The sequence below is a fragment of the Trypanosoma brucei genome, chromosome 3 (assembly GCF_000210295.1).
Source record: "Trypanosoma brucei gambiense DAL972 chromosome 3, complete sequence".
Lineage (NCBI taxonomy): Eukaryota > Euglenozoa > Kinetoplastea > Trypanosomatida > Trypanosomatidae > Trypanosoma > Trypanosoma brucei.
Window position 1 is genome coordinate 653,089 of NC_026736.1, and position 23,181 is coordinate 676,269.

Here is a 23,181-nt window from a genome sequence, read left to right on the forward strand (position 1 = left end):
TCTGTGAGGGTGATTCCCCTTTTCCTTTTGTTTCAGTTCTTACACACACACACACACACCGCCCCTCTTCTCCTGTTTCGGTACTGGTAATAAATTTATGTGCACACGCAGGAGGAAAAGGAGGAACAAATGCAAGCAAAAAGAAAGAGAAACAAGAAAGTAGGAGAAAAAACTTAACAATCACCACCTAAATGGTGCCCCCGCCAAAAAAAAAAAAAAGAAACACTCGCTGAACGAATCATGAGTGAATTCATTTAACAAAAATCGCCGCATTGCCGTACAGCACATTGAGCATTGCGGCGAACGGCATCACCGGGCCTCCAACACTCAAAAAGGAAGGAAAATAAAAAGAGGAATGAAAGAAAACACCAACAAGGAGGCCAACAACAAAAACAACAAACTTCAACTCAGAGGACAACCATTCACAGTGCTGTGGATACACGTTAGCTCCCCAGCCGACCATGCCGCAACACCGACCTTACATCCGGAACGACCAACAAGGCCTCGAGCAATGGCATCAGAGCAAGCAATACACCATCTCGCGTATCACCATTAGCGGCATCAGGCGAAGTAGGCGGTGCAAAGGGTGGAATAAGCAGTGCATTGTCACGGTTTGCCGAGACGCACTCCTCCGAGTTATCAATCATTATCATTAGCTCAGGAGGCACCTTAAGAATACGAATATCCTTAACAAGTATCATATCTCCTGGGCAACACGGTTTGCCGCTGGAAGCACCAACTGCCTGCCCGCCTCTTTCGGGTGTACTGGCATAAAACGAAGATCTCAGAGGAGCTGCAGGGCGAGCATCCGTAATCGTTGCGGAGCTGGACGAGGGAGTGCGGCAGTCTGAGCTGTTTCCAGGATTAGATTCCCTTGGAGTGAATATTTCAGACGCATCAGTTTGAGTTACCAACTGGTTTACAGCAAAGCGCCTCACCTGCCGACAGTGCTGTCGGTAATAACGACGCCCAATGCGGTGATCTGGGTCCAGACGGCGCAAGATTGAGTCCGCGTAGGGTTTTGTAGAGGACGTGAAGAGAACGAGGTTGAACAGCTTCGCTACCGTCTGAATAAATAAACGGACGTACGGTCTCTCCCATACGTGAAAGAGCTCGGCTCCAGAGGCCGTTGGAATCACCTCGGAAAAAGATGGTGGTTGACAGGAGGCGTTTACATTCGTTGACACGAAACACAGCGTCTCGTCCAGGTCAACAATAAGAACCTTCTGCCGCGTTGCTTGATAGGACAACACGTGATGCGCGGTGATTGAGGCGATAGGTTGTGGTTGTGTCCTTGGCTCAACCTTGCGGTTAAAGTCCACCCGCTTGCTGCTCTCACGCCTGTAAACAACCGATGTCACACCGGGAATAATTCTACTAGAAACAGTAATGCCAGTGGGAGCTACACCACCAGAAAGCACGCGAATGTTCCTAGCCCTGGCCCCCAGTGTACCCTGCTGAGGGCTTGCAGAACTGCTGTACTCATCAGTGGTTAAGGTAATATCATCATCCCTCAGACCATGCCGAAAAGCTGAGCGGCTGCTGGCGTGCGGTGGCCACTGCGGTGCCGTGTGCCTCCCCGGAAGTCCCGATATGGTCGGCGGCTGGATGGGTCCCACGACATTGCATACCAGATGGTACAAACTCTCAGAGTAGCAAAGGTGATAACACGGTGATACAAGTTTTCTGGTACGTGGATTTTGCAAAAGTAATGTTACATCGCCCCTAAAGTGCCCCCGTACGAGGCGTGGTACCCAGCAGTCAGAGCCTATGTTGCTTTCACTGCAGTTTTCGCTGACTGACCCATCTGACCGCTTCTCCCCATCATCTCTTCCACTAGCTGCCTCCGACTCATCGGTAACATCAAATGAGATGTTGTATGCCTCTGAAGCCGAAAGTCCACTGGATGATGCACGCATTCCTTCACTGTTTCCGCTACGGCGATGGCGCACAAACATTGCCTTCCTCCTCCTGAGGGCCGTTAGACCTGGGGGATAACTTAAATGGCTTCTTCCAGTGAAGAAGCAAAACACAACATAAAGTGACTTGCCAATGTGCCGCCACGACTCCACACCATCCACTATGATCTGAATGAAAAAAATTATAAGCGGAGTAATGATGCTTAACAAACCCCGAACATTTAACATCAGCCGCGCGGGTGCAGACTAGGTGTAACCGGAGGCGAACCTATACGCTTTTGTCCCTAATATTTCCGTTTTTTTTTTTTGTTCCTGCTGTGTACTCGTTCGTGCCTGTAAGGTAACACCAATTTGTCCGAGCGGGCTTATGAAAAAATAACAATAATAATAATAATGCAAATTGCGCACGAAACACAAACGTACAATAGTTTTTTTTTAAAAAAAAAAAGAAAAAGTATTCAGTATTCAAACATGGCCGGGAGAGTACAGTAAAGACGTTAGTGTGCGTATATCTTTTGTGACGGCAGCACTCATGGGGGACATGGCGGCCCACAAGGTGATGAGCGCAAACGCAGGCAGCAAGAGGGGAACAGTAAAGAAGTGGAAGCAAATACACTGTTACTCGATTGTTAATACAAGTCTTTATACGTGAAACACCATTTATTATTTTTTTAAACTCATCTTCTCTCCACTTTTTTTTTTTTTTACGGCAACACCCGCCACCGCAGCGGGTCCGTCCCACTTCCCTTTAGCATACGAAAGAAGTGTGAAGAGGAGCGAAGTGGTACATTTTACGCAAAAAAAAAAAAACACCTTTACTTCCGTCGTGTGAATCCTTCATTCTCCTCCAAAAACTGAGTAGCCTACGCTTTGCTTTGCTTTGCTGAAGGTGTACAGGCCAACCGTTTATATCACTACTGACCTGCTTATTAGTCCATATCAGCTCCGTAGCCGCCGTCTGCAACCTCCAGTGGATTTTCCACCTGCTGCCTCATTGCCTCTTCTCGCCGCTGTCGTTTTGCCTGAAGTCGTTCCTCTCGCTTGCTTTTCTTCCGTGCAACGTTTTCATCCTGCTCTGCCTTCCGCTTCGCTCGCTCGTTGCGCTTGGCGCGAACCCTTGCCTCATCCCGTGCGACCAATTCCGCAGACTTTCTCAAAAACCTGTGAAACAACACCTCGCCCGTCGCGAATCCATTTGTCACCTTCACCAGCTGTAACGTGAGGCGAGGCCCAATTTCCTGAAGCTTAATTCGACATTGTTCACGATGCTTTCGAAATGGCACTGCCAGCGGAACTTCCTCGCCCTCACCATCAGTGTCAGACCAAACATCCTCGCGCTCTAGAACTTCGTCTATGGACTCTAACTGCCCAAGCTTCGTCGGGCACCGGCGCTCAAGAAGCTTCTTCACCGTTTTACTTACACCAACAGCCTTAGCATTGATATAATAGTGGCGGACTTCCACAACGTGCTCCACATGATCGTAGTGAAATAGGCAAACACGTTGAATATCCGTGTTCTTCACGAGTTGAATATTAACCGTTGGAAACATCCCCTTAAATGTTGTCTCGAGCAGTGGTACCTCAGGCCGGAGCCGCGCATCGGGGTGAGTGAAGTTGTTCAACACAACAATTGGGGCTACATTCCACACCGCATTGCCGAGGTTTGCGGGTCGTCGCTGTTTTGCCACAATCTCATCTCTGAGAGTAAAGGAAAGCACGCGAAACGTTAACGTCGGACCATTTGAGAAGCGCATGATACGAAGGGATGTGCCATACGATGGAGCGGTGAATAACTGCAAGTGCGAGACGCTAAGTGATGAGGCAATAACAAGAAAATCCTTGAGAGAACGGTTCTCCCCGCGGAGCTTTTTACTACTCCATGGGAGGAATACGGCTCGCCAATCATGCATGAGCGAACGAACGCTTCCTCCTACCTCACCTCTGTAGATAATTATAGACTTTGGTGTTGCCTTGTCTGCCTCAGTGGTGTCCACTGTCCCCGGCATCTTTTTAGATTTCCCCATCTTTGCCCTACTTCTCCTTTCTTCTCTTTTCTTTCTTTTTTCAGGGAAGGACTAACAACAGAGGGACGAAATCTCCAATAAAAACAAACCTTCCTTCCTCTGTTATCTTAGCCGTCGTAAAACAACGTTCATTACATTGTTAATTCAATTTGTTATAGACGAAGGCGGGAAAAAAAAAAAGAAGAAAGGGACAATGAGGAAGGATTGAAAGTAGGTTGGACAAAAGAAAAACAAATGGAGTTAATTCAATTGGAAGGCATGAGCATCAAAAATGGAATCCAAAGTAGACCAATGTGACAGTGTCAGTGCGCTGCAAGTCCACATATGATACCGTATTATTATTCGTTTTTTTTTGTCGCTTCGTACCTTCAAACGATTAGGGAACATCAAATGCAATACAACCTAAAGACGACAAATAATAACACAACACATTACGAGTACACGCAATCGGTCACACCTTCAGTGAAGCCAGTAACCGGGATTACGAACCGTGCCTGCAATAAGTCCGGTGTACTGGCGGGAACCTCCTTCAATCACACGAAGTGCGTCGTCTGCATTACGCAACTCCCCTCCAAAAACAAACTCATTTGGCTTTTTCCCATCCGCAGTTTTGTACTCGCGGAACCATTTAACAATGGTAGCCTTCAGTTCTTGTGGCACATTATTTAAAGACCCGTACGTACCGGTCGCATCGGGTCCAATGGCCTCCGTAATGACTTTCCAGTCGGTTTCCCCCTCGTCAATAAGTCCTAACAACCCGAGGACTCGAACTGCCCTTACGGAACCAACTGCAAAGGGATTTGACGATAATTCAACGATATCAATGGGATCACCATCACCCCCACACGTCGTCAGTTGGTCCACTACTGAAGGATCCTCCCATGTTTGTGGCGCAAAACCATAGTTGAAGGGGACATCACCATACTTGAAGAACCGCAAAGCATTGCCCTCTTTCTTTAATGTGTCTTGAGCTATCGGGTTGTGCGGTTCTTCCTTCACGAGTTCCAATTTGGCACGCGTCCTTCTGGGAATCTCACATACAAATGTAATGACAGATGCATCAGGTGATGGATGTAGCGGAAGATCATGCCATGCCGAGCGCCTCGCAACAGATCCGGCCTCGCTGCTTGTGAAGTACATGCGCCACGCCCGCGTTCCCGCTGCTCCCACTTCCTGCAATGCCCATGCGGGGAGTATAATGCCTGCTCCGGTCATCCCTTTAAACATAATTGATGTTGGGCGCATATTATAACCTGTATTGACAATACACACGTTTTCACCCCGACACTTTCCATAACCTGCTGCAGCGCGCAGCTTTGGAGATTCCCCTGTTCTTTCCGATGGGAATGAAAGAAGAAAAGCGGCAAAGGGAGCAAAGAAGAAGAACTGGCACCAAGAGCTATGGTGAGAGCCATCAATATATTATATTTTTTTTTCCGATTTTCATGCTGGGTAACCCCAAAAACATCTGTTCTGTTTTTCCCTCATCCTCCTCCCTTTTGTTTCACACCATCCCATCATCACACACATCCACACACACATTCTGAAACTATACAACACGAGACTATTGGTGACAGTACTTCAAACGTCCACGAAACGCGTGGCGCTGCAACAAAACACAAATACGTGTTACTCCTTCTCCCTCTCTCTCTCTCTCTTACACACGCAGTCATGACTCCCAAAGCACCATCACCCCCTAAAGAACCCAATGATGCTTCCAGTGGCACGGCACATGTAAGAGCTCACCGTAGCAACTGCTGTTCGTAAGAAAGGCACAAAACTGAGCGCGTACCACATCATGGATAGCACCTGAACAACCGCGAAGAATACAGCCAAAAAGCTCGACTTCCAATACAGAGTAAAAAAAAGTGTGAGCAGGAGAGATACGATAAATGCAATTCCAGCCTCCAACCGCTTTGCGCTAAAGAGAGAGTGTAGTTGCTGCTTGATACCCACAAGAAACATTGTGGAACCGAAGCAGAACATATTCCCGACGGTAAGGAAAAACGCAAATTTCTTAGGGAAGAGGGCAACCGTCGGAGCGAATAGTGCAGCAATGACTATAAAAACAATTCCCATCCCGAGTACCATAAAAAAAGCCCAAAGTCGTTGAGAGTAGGAGAGATCCATCATCTCCCGCACATCTCCTATAAGTCCGGTATCCTCCGGTATATCCAAAACCTCAACCTCCGCTGGGGGCTCATCGGAAAACATCCCAAACGCCTGACGCTTCACACCGCCAAAAAAATTTCCCGCCGAGCTGAAGGCGGATCCAAAACTCTCCTGCGCATTGCTCAGCATCATGGCTCCTAAACCAACAAGAGAAACCATCATAACAATAACGATAAAAAGAAAGATAAGAATAAAAAAAAATAATAATAACGAGAATAGTAAAACAACAACAAATGAAAGATTATATGTAAACAAACCATCGGAAAACGGATAAGTACAACAACAATAACAATAAGAATACAGCGGGAACAAACGGAGAAAGAGGCACACTATGGTGCTCAATGCAAATTCCATTCAAAACACTCAATAATACAATAACAAAACAGACCACGCTGAAAGTATGTGGGTGAGCACACTACAACAGTAGAGGTTGGTTCAGAAAAAAACTGTTGGAGGAAATCAAACACATCCCCACATAATGCAAAAACAACAATAATAATGATGTTGATGATAACAAAACAAAGGGGAGGTTTCTGCTACTTTTTAAAATAATAGTTGATAGCCCACACACACACACACACACGCACCTGAGACTGAAGACGCATCCTTGGAAAAAAAAAAACGATATGACACATCAAAGACAACAAACCGCCTTCGGAAATTCGTCAAACATCACCGCAATGTTTCCGAACATTTCAACCACAAATTGCCACATCGATCAAAAATATGGCGGCCGTCCATTCCGAACACAACCGTTAATTTATTGCATCTGCAAACGGCTTCCAACACACGGATACCGTCACTCCCTCCCTCCCTCTCTCTCTCTCGATATTTAACCACCATCACATCGCAACACGGCCTTAGTTCTGACAGCATTCCCCTGCAGAATGGAAAACAGCAGAAACAGATATAAAAGAACACGTAAGTTAATCCCTCTTTTCTCTTGATTTAAAAGAAAGGAAAAAAATGCGCGTCACCCACACCGCTATACTCATCTCTAGTTACACCATTTTGTAACTATATAACCACGGCTGTGGCCCCTGCCGAACTCCATCAAATGACGGTGCCTCACGCATTTTATATCTTGATAACACTACGATAACTTCAGCGGGTTCATCAGAGCCCTCCGTATTAACATCCCCTCGAGTGTTTTGGGATAATTTCACTCGACGAAGGCACCGCATGAAATGCACTCGCCCGCCCCTAACATTAAAATATGAGCAGTTCTTAATCAGAAGGGAGAAAGGAACCCCGTCAGCATGCGTATGAACACTGAAAGATGAATCAAGTTTACGTATCATTTGGAAGAGCTCCTGCGGTCGCACCTGAACCTCATCGTAGAAATGATTTGCATCGCGCTCGGAGTCTCTCAACGAGAAGGAATCGCCGACACCACTCCTCGACACGGTGTTTTGAATGGTGATGACATCATTTTCCGCTACAAATTCTACCGGAAGCGGAGGCCCATATTTTAAAACGGCATCTCGCGCAAGAGAATCAAACCGTTGCTGAGCAATACTTTGCCCACTATGAGCATCCACGGTATCGTAACCGCAATGTTGCGCACGGGACAAATGCGAGCGTTCATTCCATTCGTTTGAAGTCGATGGTACCGTACGGGCGTAAGCGGTTTCATTTGCAAGCGCTTCACTCTGCTGCTGATGAAGCGCCTTAACATCTGCTGCGGTAAGTGGGCTGTGAATACCCAAAGCAGAGAAACCGTGTCGCCGCTTCCATTTTTCTTCTCTTCTCGTCGTTGCCGCCTGCTGTTTTAAAAATTCGTTCATGCAAATCCGGTGCGTCCATTGTTTTGTAGCTCTTCTGCCTGTGGAATTGACGACGGTGGCTAAACGGCGCCCGACACGTCGCTGCCGCCCGGTTGTAGCCAAAACTCCGCGAAACATACCTCAGAACTGAAGAGTTGTATCGTGAAGAAACACACCATGAAAAGGATTTTTGTTGTTGTTGTTGTTATTTTTTTTTTTTCAAAAAGGAAAAAAAAAAGGAAAGGGAGAAGGAGAAGGAGGGGAAAGGAGAATCATAACAATGGACAAAAGGACCCACAGGTAAAGTTAAAACATATTAGCCTTAACGGAGCATAAAAGAGAATGAGAGAAAGGAAAAGAGTAAATTACAATGGAGTGCACAAAAGGCATCATCGTATCACTGATGTGCGGAGAGAGGTCCCGCCATGCCCTCCAGTCTATAATGTGCGCGGTCAGCATAAAAACACAACATATCACGCTCCAAAATAAAGATAGCAGTCGCGAACAAATAAATAGAATTAGGATTCTCGAGATTAGGCGAAACGCGTCAATATACTCGACTCAGAGAAAATAAAGCCCCATCCTCCCTCCTCCTCCCTCTCTTCCCTTGCTAACGCGCAGCCAAGTCCAAATAATCACGTACGTATATCATGACGCGGTGGTAAAGATGAAGACCAGGCTTTTTTTTCGACGCAGCATGCAAAAGGGAAGAAAAAAAAAAAAAAGAAACATCGCTCCTTCGGCACAACAACCAAATGCAAAAAAGACAAGCGTGCCTCCGGGTGCGGTGTTCCAACTTCCTCCTTACACACTGCAAGCTGCGCGCACATGCAAGGGCGAGAAATACCGATATACATAAATATGAAAATGGAGCGAACCTACGATGAGAAGCGTAATGATGATGAATATCTCCTTTCCTGTAAAGTACAGGTAGCAGTGGTGTGATCCTCCCCAACATGCACTAAGGAATCTGCGTCTCAGCTTTTTTTTACAAGTGGTATGTGTTCTGACTGCGACAATGCGTTTCGGGTTGAGACTTTAGTGATGCGGAGGGCCTCCCGCTCACGGGCGGACTGCACGAACCCAGTTGGATCCACCCGTAAGTGGGCAATCACCATCGAAATGATGAAAGCAATAAAAAAGAGAATTGCCAACAGCAATAAAGTGCCTCGATTCATTCCTACGCCCAATTCATAGCCCTCGCCAGGTGATAACATCGCCGGGTCGGAGGAATTTGAAGAATGCTGCTGGTAGACAAGGTAAGAAGTCATCATTCCTCGATCCTCATGATCAAGAGAATGGCAATGGTACACCACCTCACCGGGATAACTGGCGGCCCTCCAGCGCAGTACCGTCACACCATCAAATATGGGAATTGTGTCACGAATGTCACCGGGAAAAATACCATAGTCTGACATGGACACATTTTGATGCATTCCTCCTTCTCGAGGTACAAAACTAACGAACTTAAAGTGATTGACATGTGCGTGAAATGGATGAGGCATGGGATCGTTGGGGTCCCCGAAGATGTGGGCCTCCACGACCGCATTGAGCGGCACCACAAAGCCGTGATATTTGTCGTAGTCGTGACCCTTTTGTCCCATAAAATGCTCATAATAACATGTGGTAGAATTCACGAGGGAAGAACAATCAGTACCCTGTCCTATAATATAGTACGATCCCTTTCCTCGAAGGGTTAACTGCGAAAAGGAAATGGACCTCTTCACAGCAGCTCCCTTCGTGTTTAGGTAACGGACACCGGTAAGGTTTGAGCGCACGGGAAACTCCACGAGCATCGGGTGCCTACTCACTGATGCAGCAACAGCAATGTAAAAAACTGTATCACCTGTTTCCACCAAGGAAACGGGAAATGTAGTCTTTTCCGTATAATTTCCATCACATTGAACCACCACATCGTAACGAGTGGCAGTGGTAAAGTACAACCAATGGGCAATAACCTCGCGTGACTTTGCAAGTGGTACGCCATCCGCAGCAACAATGTGGAACCGACACGCCTTCGGAAGACTGATGTTGAGGTGGCAGGAGCCGGCTGCGAATGCCATGCGAAAAAGTTTAGCCTCTCCGCTGTGGACTGTCACGGTGGGCTTATGTTGTCCATTGACGAAAAAGAGGTCTGAAGTTAACTCCAATTCTTTCCCCTTCCTGTTCATTATGCGAGGTCGTGAAGACATGTTGTTTCGTATGGCCTTGTCCACAAAATCCATAGTGCGACCGTCACATAACTTGGAGGCACGTAAGCGATAGAGGTGAATAAACAATGTAACTTGAGGCATGCTGAGCAGTGTGTCATCTCCCTTTACGTCATCCACAACTAAAGCACCGAACAAACCACCCATTAACAAGAGGTGTGTGGAGCCATGAGCATGAGTGTGATACCAGTTTAGTCCGGGAAGGTGATCATCCGGAATAGGCAATCTATACCTAATGGACTTTTTGGGTTTCACTTCCTTGAAAACATCGTCGATATTTGGATCACCATGCACACCGTGGAAGTGAATGTTCGTTGAATTTACTCCATGGTAAGTGTACATGTTTTCTTCCCCATCTCCATAATCTTCGCTACCCAAGTCGTTAAACAGATTGAGAACGAGTTTCCCTCCAGGTTTGACATGTATAGTCGGCCCTGGAAGTTGTGGAACACCATTGTAGACGTAAAGCCGTGTCTTATATGTAAACACGGCGCCTTTTCCAAACCCCTTCAATGGAATGGTTACCTCCACGGGACGGACGTTGAGGTTCAGCAGCGTGTCTCCTCCTGATGGAAAAATATCCGTTAATGGAACCAACTCTTCACATGCACAAGATATAACCACTAAGGGAAGGAGCAAATGCAAATGCAAATGCTGGAAGAAGCGGTTCAGAACCGCAGGCGCGGAGTGTTGGCCGATGATTCGTCCATTCATTCCTTCAGGTTTATTTAATTTTCGGTCACAGCCACACACACAAAAGAAAACACAGGCACGTGTGTACGCTGCGGTGCCGTCCCTGGGGCTGTAAATCTTTTCTTCAAACCCCCCACTTTTATACGATGAGCTAGTCGGTGTACAAATATATATATATATAAGAATGCCCCACTAACAGAGCTGTGCATATGAGCAAAAAAGAAAAAACAAACAAACAAATGAATGAATAAACCAAAGTGGAAGATGAAAACATATGAGAAGAGAAGCAAGGAAACAAATATTCACAACCAAACAGAAAGCGAAACAACATATAAAATAGACAAACCCCGTATGTGCGTTTCTTTATTCCCCCCTTTTTTCCCCCTCCCCCTCCCTCCAATGAAAAAAAAAACACCTCCACACATATCCTCCTTTTGAATGCACATGCAAAAAGACAGAGAGAGAGAGAGAGAGAGAAAAAAAAAGAGAGAAAAAAAAGAGAGAAAAAGAAATAATGAATTTATACTCACTCATACGCCCACACCAGCGCAATGGAAGTGCCCAACTGAATCCAGTCAACAACTAAATACAGAGGGAAAAAGAAGAAATGGGGGAACTGGCGGGGAGGGAGAAGGGGGGGAAAAAAAAAAGAATGCATCTCAGACAAATCGAAAGAATTGAAATGCACCATACGCTACACAGCATACCGTCACGCTACAACAACAACAAAAAAAAAAAAGAAAAATCCTACCTATCATGCTTCCTCCCAACCAAAAAAACCAAAACATCAACAACGCAACGAAATGCAATAAAAGCGAATAACAGTAATGATAACTACTTCGCTCTACTGCATGCAAAGAAGAACAAAACAACAACATACAACATCATCATCATCATCATATAGCTCCCTAAAACCGTACGCAACTGCACATTAACATGAACACCAACAGAAATGACCCGATAATTCCACTACACTACACTACACTACACGACTCGACTTAACTCCTCCAATTGCTCTACGGAACATCCCGTCCATTTGGGATGTGTAATGTCAACATCATTATTAATAATCATTTGCTTATATTTAGTTTCATTCCTGCGGGCAATGGGATCACGCCAGTAGGGATATCCCGCCCACCAGCCATATTTGCGTTCCGTTTCCTCTGAGCAATGGCTCATGTGCTTCCATAAAAATATAATAGTGAAAATCCCAACCGCGGCATGCATCGGATATTCCTGAGTGAATAATTTCAGTTGGAAAACCGGTAGCCGGTCACACTTCCAACGAGTGTAAACCATTTTTCTGCGCTTGTATGCGTAGGCGCGCTTTTACTCTCTCTCTTTTTTTTTATTCTTCTTCTTTTATTTTTGTTGTTGTTTTTCAATACAAGAAACGAAAGGGCAACAACAAAAAAAAAAAATGGGGTCTCCTCACAAGCGGGGGTCTCTCTGAGAAACTTATCCTCTTTTAAAGAAAAAAAAAAAAAGAAACAATTAGCAAGTAGTGTTATGGAAACAGCAAAAAAAAAAGTGGGGGAGAGATGGTGAAGACAATGGTACAAGTACAGAAATACACCCGTACACGTTATACACTCATATATTTTTTATTCACTTATTTATTTACATTTGACAATGCGGAATCGCTGCAGAGAACGTGTAAGAAGGCATGTGATGGAACCCCCATCCATATCATCACTGTTATTTCTTCTGAACAAAAGAAAAAAAGGAAAAAAGAAAAGAAAAGAAGGAAGAAAAGAGAATTTCAGCCTCCATTCCAATCCCAGAGAAATACAGTGGAGAGGTTAAATAGTAGAAGAGAAGTAATAACAAGCAATGCGAATGGGGAAGTCTCGCAGAGAGCGCGAGTGAAAGGTTCTAACATGACAAAAGAAGAAAAAAAGAAAGAAAAGAAAAAAGTAGTACATCCACAATTACATCGGAGTTCATCCATTCTAATCGGTCCACGTCATGCCGTCAACCGGAGTTTCTTCACACACTTCAAGTGCGCTGGTGGGAGCCCACGTGCCTCGTTTAAATGTACCCGTTTGAGCCATTTTCAGCGCTGGGTAATGCATAGATGCCGCTTCATCACAAGGCCTGTTCTTTTTGTTGAAGTGTCCCTCATAATAAACCCCATCAGGGAATATCCACTGGCCGTGTGTAAAGACGCCATCATTCCACATGCCGCGATATTCGTTTCCGCCTACAAAGTGATATGTCCCATAACCATGCTTGCGTCCATTCTTCCAGTTGCCCGAGTAAATGTCACCATTGAGGTAAAAAAACATCCCGCGGCCCTCACGCTTGTTCTCGAGAAATTCTCCCTTATACACCGTACCGTCTTTGTTCTTCATTAGTCCTCGCCCAACACGCTTACCGCGCACGTAGTCTCCATGATAGCATGGATGAAACCCGTATTCAATAATATATGAAATGATGTGACAGCCTATCTTATATCTGTCCGCTACAGCCTTCACAAAGTTCTCACCAGCCACCACATCACCGAGCTTCTGCAGCTCCTTCTCCACAATTCTATCGCACTCACTTTTCCCCAAACTCACAAAAATGTACCGTCCCCTTCCATGTTTCTTCCCTTCAAAAAACTCCCCATCATAGCGGTCACCATTAGCATAAATTGCCTTTCCACTTCCCGTGCGCTGTTGGAACTCATCACGAAGCCCGGCATATATTCCCAGCGTGCATACGGAACGGACAAAGTTGCGGTCATAATTCATACCTTCCCCTTCCATTTCTTCACAAAAGGTATCAGCCCATGCATCCACATCCGCCTCACGCTCATCCTCAGGCTTTTGCAGGTATGATTCCTCAAATTTCAACCATACAAACATCTCTGCAGCTTTAAACCCCGTCGTCTCATCAACCTCATCGTAGTTTATCTCCACATTCTTTTGCTTCGACATATCTACCTGTTCAGTTTATATACTGGAATTCAAATATATATATATATATATCCGTAACTCCGTGTTGAAGGGATGAAACGTGTATATATATATATATATATATATAATGTATTGTTGTTGTTGCTGTTGTTATTTCTTCTCTTTATTTTATTTCTTCTGGTGTTTCTCCTCTCCTCTCTGGTTCTATTTGGTTTAATTCCCTCACCTCCCTTTTCTTGCAAATGACATAATGGCGGTAAAGAAAGTTTAAAAGATTTGGTGGGGAGGAAGGGTTTTTTTTTAAAAAAATAAAAAAACAAAAAAGAGAGACAGAGAGAGACATAAAATCGGTTAAGTCTTTCCTCAGAGCGGAGTACCAAACACATTATTAAACAACTGACAAAAAGGAATAATTCAACAAAACCAAAGTAAAAAACAATAGTTCGATGCTAAATAACAACTTGAATAAAGCAACAATTAATAAAAATTGTTGTTAGTATTATCACTACCGTGAGTGATTTATACACACAAATAAATAAACAAATATCGCCGTACAGATGTCTGCAGCAGTAAACATTTGCCTTCACAGTGGCGTCCCTCAATATTTCAGTTTGTAAGTAAATGCTATGAAAGCTATGGCTTCAACTGCGGGCGTACTCTCTAAAAATTATAAAACATGAGGCGCCATCACACGCACACGCACACCACACAAAAAAAAAAAAGAAAAAAGACGAGCATCCATTTCCTTTTTGCCTTTTACCAATCGTTAGGATTATGCCACTATTTTCCTCTATAAACTAATGCAATCTGCTGCCAATGATAACATATAAATATTAATATAAATGCATTTGTGATTTAGCTTTTATCCTTCCTTCAAACTTGTGTGGCTCCAATACGCAGGTACGCATGGAATCTCATTGCAACGCTAACTTAAAGCAAAACCTAAAAAAAAAAATAACGATAATAATAATAATAATAATAACGGAAAGTAAATAGAGAAAATGATGAATAGATAATAGAAAAATGGAAGCAAGAAAAGGAATCAAACAAATAAGTACACTGCAATATGTGATAACACGCATGTAAGCAAATACATTAATTAATATATGAACACGTGCTATTAAGCCAGAGTGAAGGATAATGTAGCAGCGGTTATGGTAGCGCATGAAAGTATTCGATTTCCCACCGCTTAGTGGAAGGAAAATTGGTCACAACATCCATTACTTTCACTTCCTCTACACTTCCCTTCTCACTCAAGCCTCCATCCATCCTCTCTTTTCTTTTCTATTTTGTTTTCTTTTTTTAAAAGAAAAAAAATATTATTTTGCTTTTTTGATTTAATATATTCTTTAACTCAGAAGTTATTTAAGTAACTCAAACAGTCCCTAGTTCATATCTCACTCCCCTGCGTTGGCGTCGGTGTTGTCTCGTTACGTTTGTTAGTATGGCATTAACAAAGAAAAAAAAAAAGAGGAGAAAAGAGTCAAAAGTGAGAAAAGGCGCTGAAAAAACAAAAGAAGAAAAGTGTTCCATACATTCGCGTTGCGATGCATGTTGTCTTTCCCCCTCTTCTCCTATCCCACACGAACACAAATATATAAACACAAAAGCACTTCTTTCACTCACTCTTTCTCTCTTTCTCTCTTTCTTTTTCTCCTCACGCCGCTCCTCTTCAGTCCGTGTCTTCGCCTTCATCGTCTTCGGCATCTTCATTTCTTTCCTCTTTTGTATGTTCCTCTTCACCAAGTACGAAAGGACCAGCGACTACCTTAAGAATACCTCCACGCTTCGCCATCTCAATTTTCATCATCTCAATCGCCTCCTTCATGCGAACAATTCCCTCCTCTTTCAGCTCCGTCTTTGCGCGTAACCGATATTTGGGTGGTCCAACAATTGTTACGGAAATGGGAATGAGAGGATCCTTTCCAGCCTTAAAGTCGCGGCCAACCAGTAAAACTTCCCGTAGCGCATTCACACCATCGCATTGAAAACATGTCATTTCAATATCAGCATGAATGGTTGCAATTTCTGTTCGCATGGTGTGCTCCAGCGTTGTCATGAGCACCTTTATTTCAGCTTCAGATATTTCCAGATCCCCGAGAATACCCTTCACATCTTTGGTTTGGTTCAATTCATAGAGCCATTCCCATGCGTGTTTACCGGGTTGGCGACGGTACAAGGGGTAAGCAATTCTTTTCATAGCTTCCGCTGGGGGAACACCGCATTCATCCGCCACATGACACACAACAGACCGAACCTCATTTCCCTTGAAGAAACGGGCCTCACAGTCTTTCGCCTCCTTTAGCGTAACCTGTTTCTTGGAGAGATCAATGTAACCCTTGTCCTTATCGATACGAATAACCTGCGCTGCTTCGTTTTTACCTACTTTGATGACCTTACCGATGGCACGAATGCGAATCCTCGTGATTTCCGTGTATGGAATGATGCCTTCATGGTTGCCATACTCCAGTAGCTGCACCACAGCGGAAGTATCATTCACCTGAATAACCTTCACCCAAACAACATCACTCTCCTTTGGTAACTTTTCCTCATAAAAGTAAACATCAGCTCCATCCCATGTGGTCACGCCCAAGCAGGCACCTACGAACTTCTGCTGGCGCTTATTGAGGTCCTTAATCCATTGTTGCTTTGCTCCATCACCTTTACTGACTACTTCTGTTCCGGCAGTGGCAGCTGCAGGCGACACAATTGCGGCTTTTTCCAACAATACCACCAAACTTTCAAATGCAGAAGAGTCCAGAGGTACGCCGAAGGGCTCTGCGATGAGTAACTTCCTTCGGGATAAGTTGGCATGAAGGCGGAAATACTCCTTTGGAACTTGGAAGTACACGCCATCTGTTGTTTGGCAGCAGCACTTCGTTTTGTAGTCTACATTATCCGGACTCTCCACTATACCGTAAGCTGCCATCTCTTCTTGGAATGATCAACCCTATTGCGCTGCGTGGCAGGAGATTTAAAAAAAAGAAAAGGAAGGGATCTCGAATATATAAATATGCATAGATACATACACATACAGGTGCGTGTATTTATGCGTATGTTTGTATTTGCTTTGCATATGTTTATACTCGTAAATATAAGAAGGTGAAATAATAGACAAGCATCCAAGCAGAAAAATATCTGCAAAACAGAAACGTGAAATGGATGAATCCGTAGCTGCTTTTTAAGATCCCGCGCACCTCACAATCAGAATACGCCCAGTTGTTAGTCAAAATATGATCATATGTAAACAAATATATCACATCGACTCATGTGAATTCCTTGTATTTTCCTCTTCCTCTTTTTGGCCTTTGCGCCACGCACCTGCAGGTGATATTAACTTAATTTGCAGTTCTGCATATTTAAAGAAATAAAAAACTTTTATGTCCTTCTAAAGCAAACAAATAGAAAGGAAAAGAAAGAGTTGACAGCAAATGGTAAAAAAAAAAAGAAAGAAAGAAAAAAAAGAGCAGCAGCAGCAGATGAGCGACGATCACAGTAGAAATTTTATTTTTTTAAAAAAAGAAAAGAGAAAAGATGTTTAAATACGAGTGAGAGCAACAGTTTCTCAAACCATATAAGAAGAACTGCTCCATCTCCATCTCCATCTACACCTCCCGTACACCAGATGAGTATGTGTTAAAGTACGGGAAATGGAAAGGAAAGATAAAAAAGAAAGAAAGAAAAAAAAATACATAAAGCGTTGTGAAAAAAAAAAAAATCGTTCTGGGGACTACATGACTGAATCGACATTGAAAATAGAACAAAAGAAAAAGGGAGAAAATGAGAGGAAAATTGAAAGAAAAAAACAGAAACTTTCAATAAAGAAAATGCGAGCACCCACACGACTAAAAAAGAACGTCAACACGCAACCGCCTTTTCATCACCACCCTCCCCGAGGATTCAGATATATATATATATATATATATATATACACACACAGACACACACACACACACCTCCAAACTTACACCACACGGCCAACAAATAAATTTAAAAAAAGAGGGGGGGAGAAAAAAACACAACTCAAATATTTTGGCTACTGTGGTGAAGAGCCGGAAACACTTCAGGTGAATGAAAGGAATTCAGAACAAAGAAACAAAAAAGGAGGGGAGCGGGATTGCGCTCAGCTGGAAGAGTTTAAGACGCAACTGTACAGAAAGAGGAAGCTAGCAAAAGAAAAAACAAAAAACAAAAAAACCTCAGCAATGCGTCAAAAAGATAAAAAGAGAATTTTTTAAAAAGTGCCCACACAGGCAAACCGTAGCAGTAACCAGCAAGCCACTAAATGCGACGTTACTGAACATTATCTGACGGAGGACATCATTTTCTCCGGTATTCCGTCACGTTCAACAGAACCGCTGCCCTCATTAAATTCCCGAGTAAAGCTGTCATTGGATTCATTGAAAAGCGCCTCGATGGCATCACGATCATCCTGCCCGAGAAACGCCCCTCGCGCCGCTCCATCAGCTCTCCAATCGCTACCGGCACCTGCGGGACTTCCACCGATCCAATTGCCAAAAGAACCGCCCAAATCCTCTTCAGGTTCCTGCAATTTAATGCTGAGTTTGTCATGTTTCTCACGTAATGTTGACAATTCTGCCAACAAACGCGCCCGCACTAATTCCTCCCGAGCCGCATCAGCAGCCGCGTCGCCGCGGTCGCCCTCTGATCTCCTCTTCTGAAGGTTCCTTTCCTTCTGGGACTGCCTTCCCATCTTGAGTTAATGGCTTTTTTTAAAAAAAAAAAAGAAGAAAAAAAGACAAAAACAAGACAAATACAAATACAAATACAAATACAACCAGAAAGAAGGAAGGAAGGAAAATAAATAGTGACAAAAAACAGCTCACGATAAAAGTGGATATTTAAAAATAATAAGCGATTGAACAGGTATGAAACGCGAATAAGAATAAATGATAAGATAGAAGGCAGTTGCAAAGACACTACATGGACACTGGGAAGGCACCCGTTATAACAGAACATCAGGGCATAGAGAAGGGAGTAAAGCCAACAGATAAAAATAAGCAAGTGAGTTAAATTCAAGGAAAATAAAAATAAAAATAAAAAGAAACCCAAAATATAAAGTGTATTTAAAAAAAAAAGAAAAAAAGAAAAAAACAGGCAACGATAGCGCGGTATGGTAAAAGAAGAAATTTTTAAAAAAATAAATGACGAACAATAACAAACAATAATGAATGGAAATGGAAATGGTAATGGTAATGGAAATGGTAATGGTAATAGTGTAAACAAGGACTAGAACCCATACTCCACCAAACCCCTCAGTAAAAGAAACAACTTTTACCGCACTCTTTCATAATTTGCACGCTCACATCCGCACTTTACTGCACAAATGCAGCTAGTTAAGGTACACAATGTAAAATACAATAAAAATGGCAAACGGGAAAGTTAACATAACCTCCTGCAGAACACAAATACAAGTAACTGGAGCAAAAACTTTGGGGCTAATGGTGACGTCAATAATAATGAAGATAATAGTAACGATACTAACAATAACATGTTTGGCGCCACTGGTGCTACTGTTAGCATCAAAGAGACGCATGAGTAGTGACATGCAACAAACTTTTATTAGTTAACAACCCTAATAATGTCATTGGGATAAACATGTGAAAAAGCAGCCGCCACATCCAGGCATGACAGCGCATTTACGAGAAATAGTGGCAGCCCCAATTCATCAAATACCCACAAACCTAACGAGCCCTCATGCACATCATGTCCCGCCTCTCTGAACTCTTCAGGTGTTCCCCATATCGTACACCAACAACCAGACAAGATGCAGTAACGCCGAATGCAGTCCTCAATATCCTTTGGAAAAGTGGTACTTCGTGTGAGGACACTGACGGGGGTAAATTCCCGAAAGAATATGAAAGCAGAGAAGTGGTTGATGTCATTAGTGCTTGTAATTCCGTTTCGTTTAACTTTGGGTTTGTACTTGGCAGACGTTGTGACGAATTCAGACAAGTTCATGACACGACATCGCTCACCTCGATCATTATGCACCAGCAGCGACGGTATGGCGCCCCCAGCACCAGCAGCAGCAGAAAAGGCAGCAGAGAAGTCGCAATGAAGATAAAGAGAAAGTGTGTTCATTCCCTTCATAAAATACCGCAACTCACCCGTGCTGAGCCAAAATGGAGATGTGTAATGACGTTCTTCCGCCAGTCCGACTGCCTCTTTCATTACCGTCACATCATCCGTTAAAGCCACGCCACGCATTGAGAGGGCGGAAGCAGTGAAGTCCACAGTTACAAGCGAGTCACCGCTGCTCATTCGCACCTTCCGCTCAAAAGGTCCATGAATTAATGCGGCTCGTGCATAATCAACATTCAGAAATCCAGTCAGTAATTCTTCCGGAACCATTAAAGGCGGAAGAGACTTTGAACACACGTTGAGGCGTAGTTGTTGCACTTGTGGCCAACTGAGTACATATTCCACATGCTTTTCTTGATGTTGTTGATGTTGTCTGAACAGCTCATCATGTGATGAAACATATGAATCCATTGATGCCTGTAATAAATCATGGGCCCAATTCGCCAGAGGCTTACAAAAAATGGTGCAACGACGCTTTTGATTCATTTTATTTTGGTTATCTGCCGCACTCTTTTTTTTTCAAAAAAAAAAGGTAACAACTATAATATTAAGGAGTATTATTAATATTACTACTACTATTGTGAAATATGTAATGTATTCTGTTAAAACGTCGTCACTCACTTCATGAAAAGAACAAAACAAAAAAAAACGGAAAAGGAACAAAATGTGAACAAATGAATGAATGAATGAGACAAGCGTAAAATAAACACGTTGCACAAACAGAGAGAACATGGAATCCAAAAATGTTTTTTTTCTGCTTTTATTTTTCTCTCTCTTTGCCGCGGAACCAAAAAAAAAAAAAAGTAGAATAGAAAAAGACAGGAAAAGAACACGGAAAGAAAAAAAAAGACACAAACCTGAGAAAAAAAGAAAGAAAAAAAGAGAAAAGAGAAAGGGAAAAATAAATATATAAAAATCACAATGAAGTGGCGCCTGAATAACAACTGATAGCAATCCTTAATAATAATAACAATAATAACAATAATAATTAATATCATCACTATCATAAGAGTAATAAGAAAGGATGCTGTGAGGACACGTTTTGTACAAGAAGGGAGAAACATAAACATAAACACGTGAAGGAAAATAATAACAACAATGAAGGAGTACCAACGTCGAAACATGGAGGCAACACACAACTCGTTTCAGATGCTTGCCGTGAAGATAAACAAATTTTTTTTTTAAATGGGTATATATTTGTATGTATATATATATATATTTCGTACGCACAAATTGTGCTTCAATACGGATAATAAGAAAGAAAAAAAATGAAGGGAAAAACCAATGACACTAATGTTATTTATATAAAGTACTTTCTTATATAATTTTTTATTTATAAATAATGGGGTATAAATATATAAATATGAGTATGAAAAGGGAGAAAAAAAAAGAGGAGATGGATATGGATATGGAAGTGAGTGGAACTGTGAAAAGGTGGATGAAGTTGTTATGTTACGGGGCTTTTGCTTTTTCTCTATCTTTTTTTTTTCGCTTTTGGTTTTGCTTTTGCTTTTTGTAGAAATTTGGTTCGAGTTTCTTTTCCTTTGCTTTTTTTCTCGATGCTTGCTTTTTTCTTTCTTTTCTTTCTATTCCCTATTCCTTATATACTCTCCTCTCTTTCATATATAAATATATATATATATATATTTTTAAAGCACAAACTTCTAATGTCAAGCATACCACCTTAAACAATCAACAGAAATAAATAAATAATAACGCCACATAATTCAAAAGAAAAAAAAATCAAAACTGCTCGTCATGGGGATCTCACGCCGGAATCCAAAACAGAACAAAAATTGGAAAAATAACGAGAAGTAAAAGGCATGCGACATTTATTTCCACTTGGAAGCCGGGACTTTTCTTTTCCTTTTTTTACTTCCTTTGGGCCTCTGTTTTGTATAATATATTTATATATTTGTTTATTTATTTATTTATTCCTCACAGTTCAAAATAATTTTTAAAAAATATTGGGAGAAATAGGAAAAGATGATGAACATGAAGATGAAAAACGACGAAGGGGAAAGGAACGCAAAAAAAAAAAAGGAAAAAGGGAAAAAGAAACAAGGGATCAAGAAAAATTACACAGAACTCAAAAAATTAAAAAACGAAACATCAAATAAAAAGATACCGCCAAACAAACAAATAAACAAACAAACAAACAAACGCGCACACACAAAAAAAAAAATTTTAATTCCCACTCACAACGAAATAAAGGCAACAACACACCTCAACATCCAAGTTATTGTCACCACACACATAATTACACACGCACGCATATGCGTGCAAGCATCAAACAAAAAAAAAAAAGAACAAAACAGAGCGATTACGCTAGTTGTGCGACGGAATAACAGAATAAATACAGATACAAACATATAAATATAGAAATATAATAAATACAAAAATGTATAGAAATACGTATATGTGTTACTACCGTCATCACATCATCATCATTATCATCATCATCATCATTTTATTATTGTTACATTTACAATATTTATTACATTGTTATTTTGTTGTTATTTTGTTGCGGTCCGCTTCGTCCAATCCCGTTTTCATCTTCATTTTCCTCCCTTTTTGCGTTGCAAATCAAATCCAACAGACCACTAATCACTCCATTCCATTCCATTCCACTTCTCTCATTTCTATTTTTTAAAAAAAATAAAAAATAATATTTGCTCCTTATCTTTCAATCCCTCTTTTCATTCATATTTTTTTCTTTTCTTTTCTTTTCTTTTCTGTTCTGTTCTTTTCTCTTCTCTTCTCTTCTCTTCGTTTGTTTGTTTGTTTACCTTTTGTTTTTTGTTCTTTTTTTTTCCTTCTTTTGTTTTACAAATAATGAGCAAAACACAAACACAAGAGGAAAGTACATAATTCCTCTTTCTTTCCCCTTATGCACATGAGTGTCTCATATATATATATATATATACACCACGTGAGTGTTTATAATAGACGTAACGAATAGGGCAGAAAATAAAAATAAAAAAATAAAAACAACAACGCAATAATAAAGTAATAAAGTAATATAATAATATAATAATAAAAGAAAAGAAAAGGAAAGGAAAAAGAAAAAGAAAAAAAGTAGGAAAAGGAACGAAGGAAGAAAGGAAGGAACTATATAAACAAACATTTAAATAGAATAAAAATAAACCTAAACCATGGCCTAATGGGCCAAACTAAACTAAAACCAAGCCCAAAACCAAAAAAAAGACCCCATTATAATAACCTAATTAAAAAAATATATGAAAACAAAAAAAAGGTAAAAGAAATAAATTGAGAACACATCAAACTTATTTCCTCCTCCCCCCCCCACCCTTTTTTTTAATTCATTTTTTTTTCTTTCTTTAATTTTTATTTTTTTTCATTTCAGTTTATTTTATTTTTGTATTACTGTT

At 41.9% G+C, this 23,181-nt stretch overlaps 11 protein-coding genes across 11 annotated transcripts; all 11 read right to left on the bottom strand.

Moving 5' to 3' along the window:
- Positions 1–443: 443 nt before the first annotated feature.
- TbgDal_III2890 (hypothetical protein, conserved) lies at positions 444–2,147 on the bottom strand (the record flags this gene model as incomplete). Its single annotated transcript, XM_011773940.1, has 1 exon — positions 444–2,147. One exon carries the CDS (start codon positions 2,145–2,147, stop codon positions 444–446), a length of 1,704 nt encoding a protein of 567 aa, XP_011772242.1.
- Positions 2,148–2,848: 701 nt separating this feature from the next.
- On the bottom strand, positions 2,849–3,943 carry TbgDal_III2900 (hypothetical protein, conserved; the record flags this gene model as incomplete). The annotated part of the gene is made up of 1 exon (XM_011773941.1): positions 2,849–3,943. The coding sequence occupies one exon, from the start codon at positions 3,941–3,943 to the stop codon at positions 2,849–2,851; it is 1,095 nt and encodes a 364-aa protein (XP_011772243.1).
- Positions 3,944–4,402: 459 nt separating this feature from the next.
- TbgDal_III2910 (inorganic pyrophosphatase, putative) lies at positions 4,403–5,188 on the bottom strand (the record flags this gene model as incomplete). Its single annotated transcript, XM_011773942.1, has 1 exon — positions 4,403–5,188. One exon carries the CDS (start codon positions 5,186–5,188, stop codon positions 4,403–4,405), a length of 786 nt encoding a protein of 261 aa, XP_011772244.1.
- Positions 5,189–5,632: 444 nt separating this feature from the next.
- On the bottom strand, positions 5,633–6,469 carry TbgDal_III2920 (hypothetical protein, conserved; the record flags this gene model as incomplete). The annotated part of the gene is made up of 1 exon (XM_011773943.1): positions 5,633–6,469. One exon carries the CDS (start codon positions 6,467–6,469, stop codon positions 5,633–5,635), a length of 837 nt encoding a protein of 278 aa, XP_011772245.1.
- A 647-nt stretch (positions 6,470–7,116) lies between these two features.
- On the bottom strand, positions 7,117–8,019 carry TbgDal_III2930 (hypothetical protein, conserved; the record flags this gene model as incomplete). The annotated part of the gene is made up of 1 exon (XM_011773944.1): positions 7,117–8,019. One exon carries the CDS (start codon positions 8,017–8,019, stop codon positions 7,117–7,119), a length of 903 nt encoding a protein of 300 aa, XP_011772246.1.
- An 839-nt stretch (positions 8,020–8,858) lies between these two features.
- TbgDal_III2940 (hypothetical protein, conserved) lies at positions 8,859–10,805 on the bottom strand (the record flags this gene model as incomplete). Its single annotated transcript, XM_011773945.1, has 1 exon — positions 8,859–10,805. The coding sequence occupies one exon, from the start codon at positions 10,803–10,805 to the stop codon at positions 8,859–8,861; it is 1,947 nt and encodes a 648-aa protein (XP_011772247.1).
- Positions 10,806–11,768: 963 nt separating this feature from the next.
- Positions 11,769–12,083, bottom strand: TbgDal_III2950 (hypothetical protein, conserved; the record flags this gene model as incomplete). Its single annotated transcript, XM_011773946.1, has 1 exon — positions 11,769–12,083. The coding sequence occupies one exon, from the start codon at positions 12,081–12,083 to the stop codon at positions 11,769–11,771; it is 315 nt and encodes a 104-aa protein (XP_011772248.1).
- A 653-nt stretch (positions 12,084–12,736) lies between these two features.
- On the bottom strand, positions 12,737–13,705 carry TbgDal_III2960 (hypothetical protein, conserved; the record flags this gene model as incomplete). The annotated part of the gene is made up of 1 exon (XM_011773947.1): positions 12,737–13,705. The coding sequence occupies one exon, from the start codon at positions 13,703–13,705 to the stop codon at positions 12,737–12,739; it is 969 nt and encodes a 322-aa protein (XP_011772249.1).
- Positions 13,706–15,356: 1,651 nt separating this feature from the next.
- TbgDal_III2970 (elongation initiation factor 2 alpha subunit,putative) lies at positions 15,357–16,613 on the bottom strand (the record flags this gene model as incomplete). Its single annotated transcript, XM_011773948.1, has 1 exon — positions 15,357–16,613. One exon carries the CDS (start codon positions 16,611–16,613, stop codon positions 15,357–15,359), a length of 1,257 nt encoding a protein of 418 aa, XP_011772250.1.
- A 1,374-nt stretch (positions 16,614–17,987) lies between these two features.
- On the bottom strand, positions 17,988–18,398 carry TbgDal_III2980 (hypothetical protein, conserved; the record flags this gene model as incomplete). The annotated part of the gene is made up of 1 exon (XM_011773949.1): positions 17,988–18,398. The coding sequence occupies one exon, from the start codon at positions 18,396–18,398 to the stop codon at positions 17,988–17,990; it is 411 nt and encodes a 136-aa protein (XP_011772251.1).
- Positions 18,399–19,267: 869 nt separating this feature from the next.
- On the bottom strand, positions 19,268–20,275 carry TbgDal_III2990 (hypothetical protein, conserved; the record flags this gene model as incomplete). Its single annotated transcript, XM_011773950.1, has 1 exon — positions 19,268–20,275. The coding sequence occupies one exon, from the start codon at positions 20,273–20,275 to the stop codon at positions 19,268–19,270; it is 1,008 nt and encodes a 335-aa protein (XP_011772252.1).
- Positions 20,276–23,181: the final 2,906 nt, after the last annotated feature.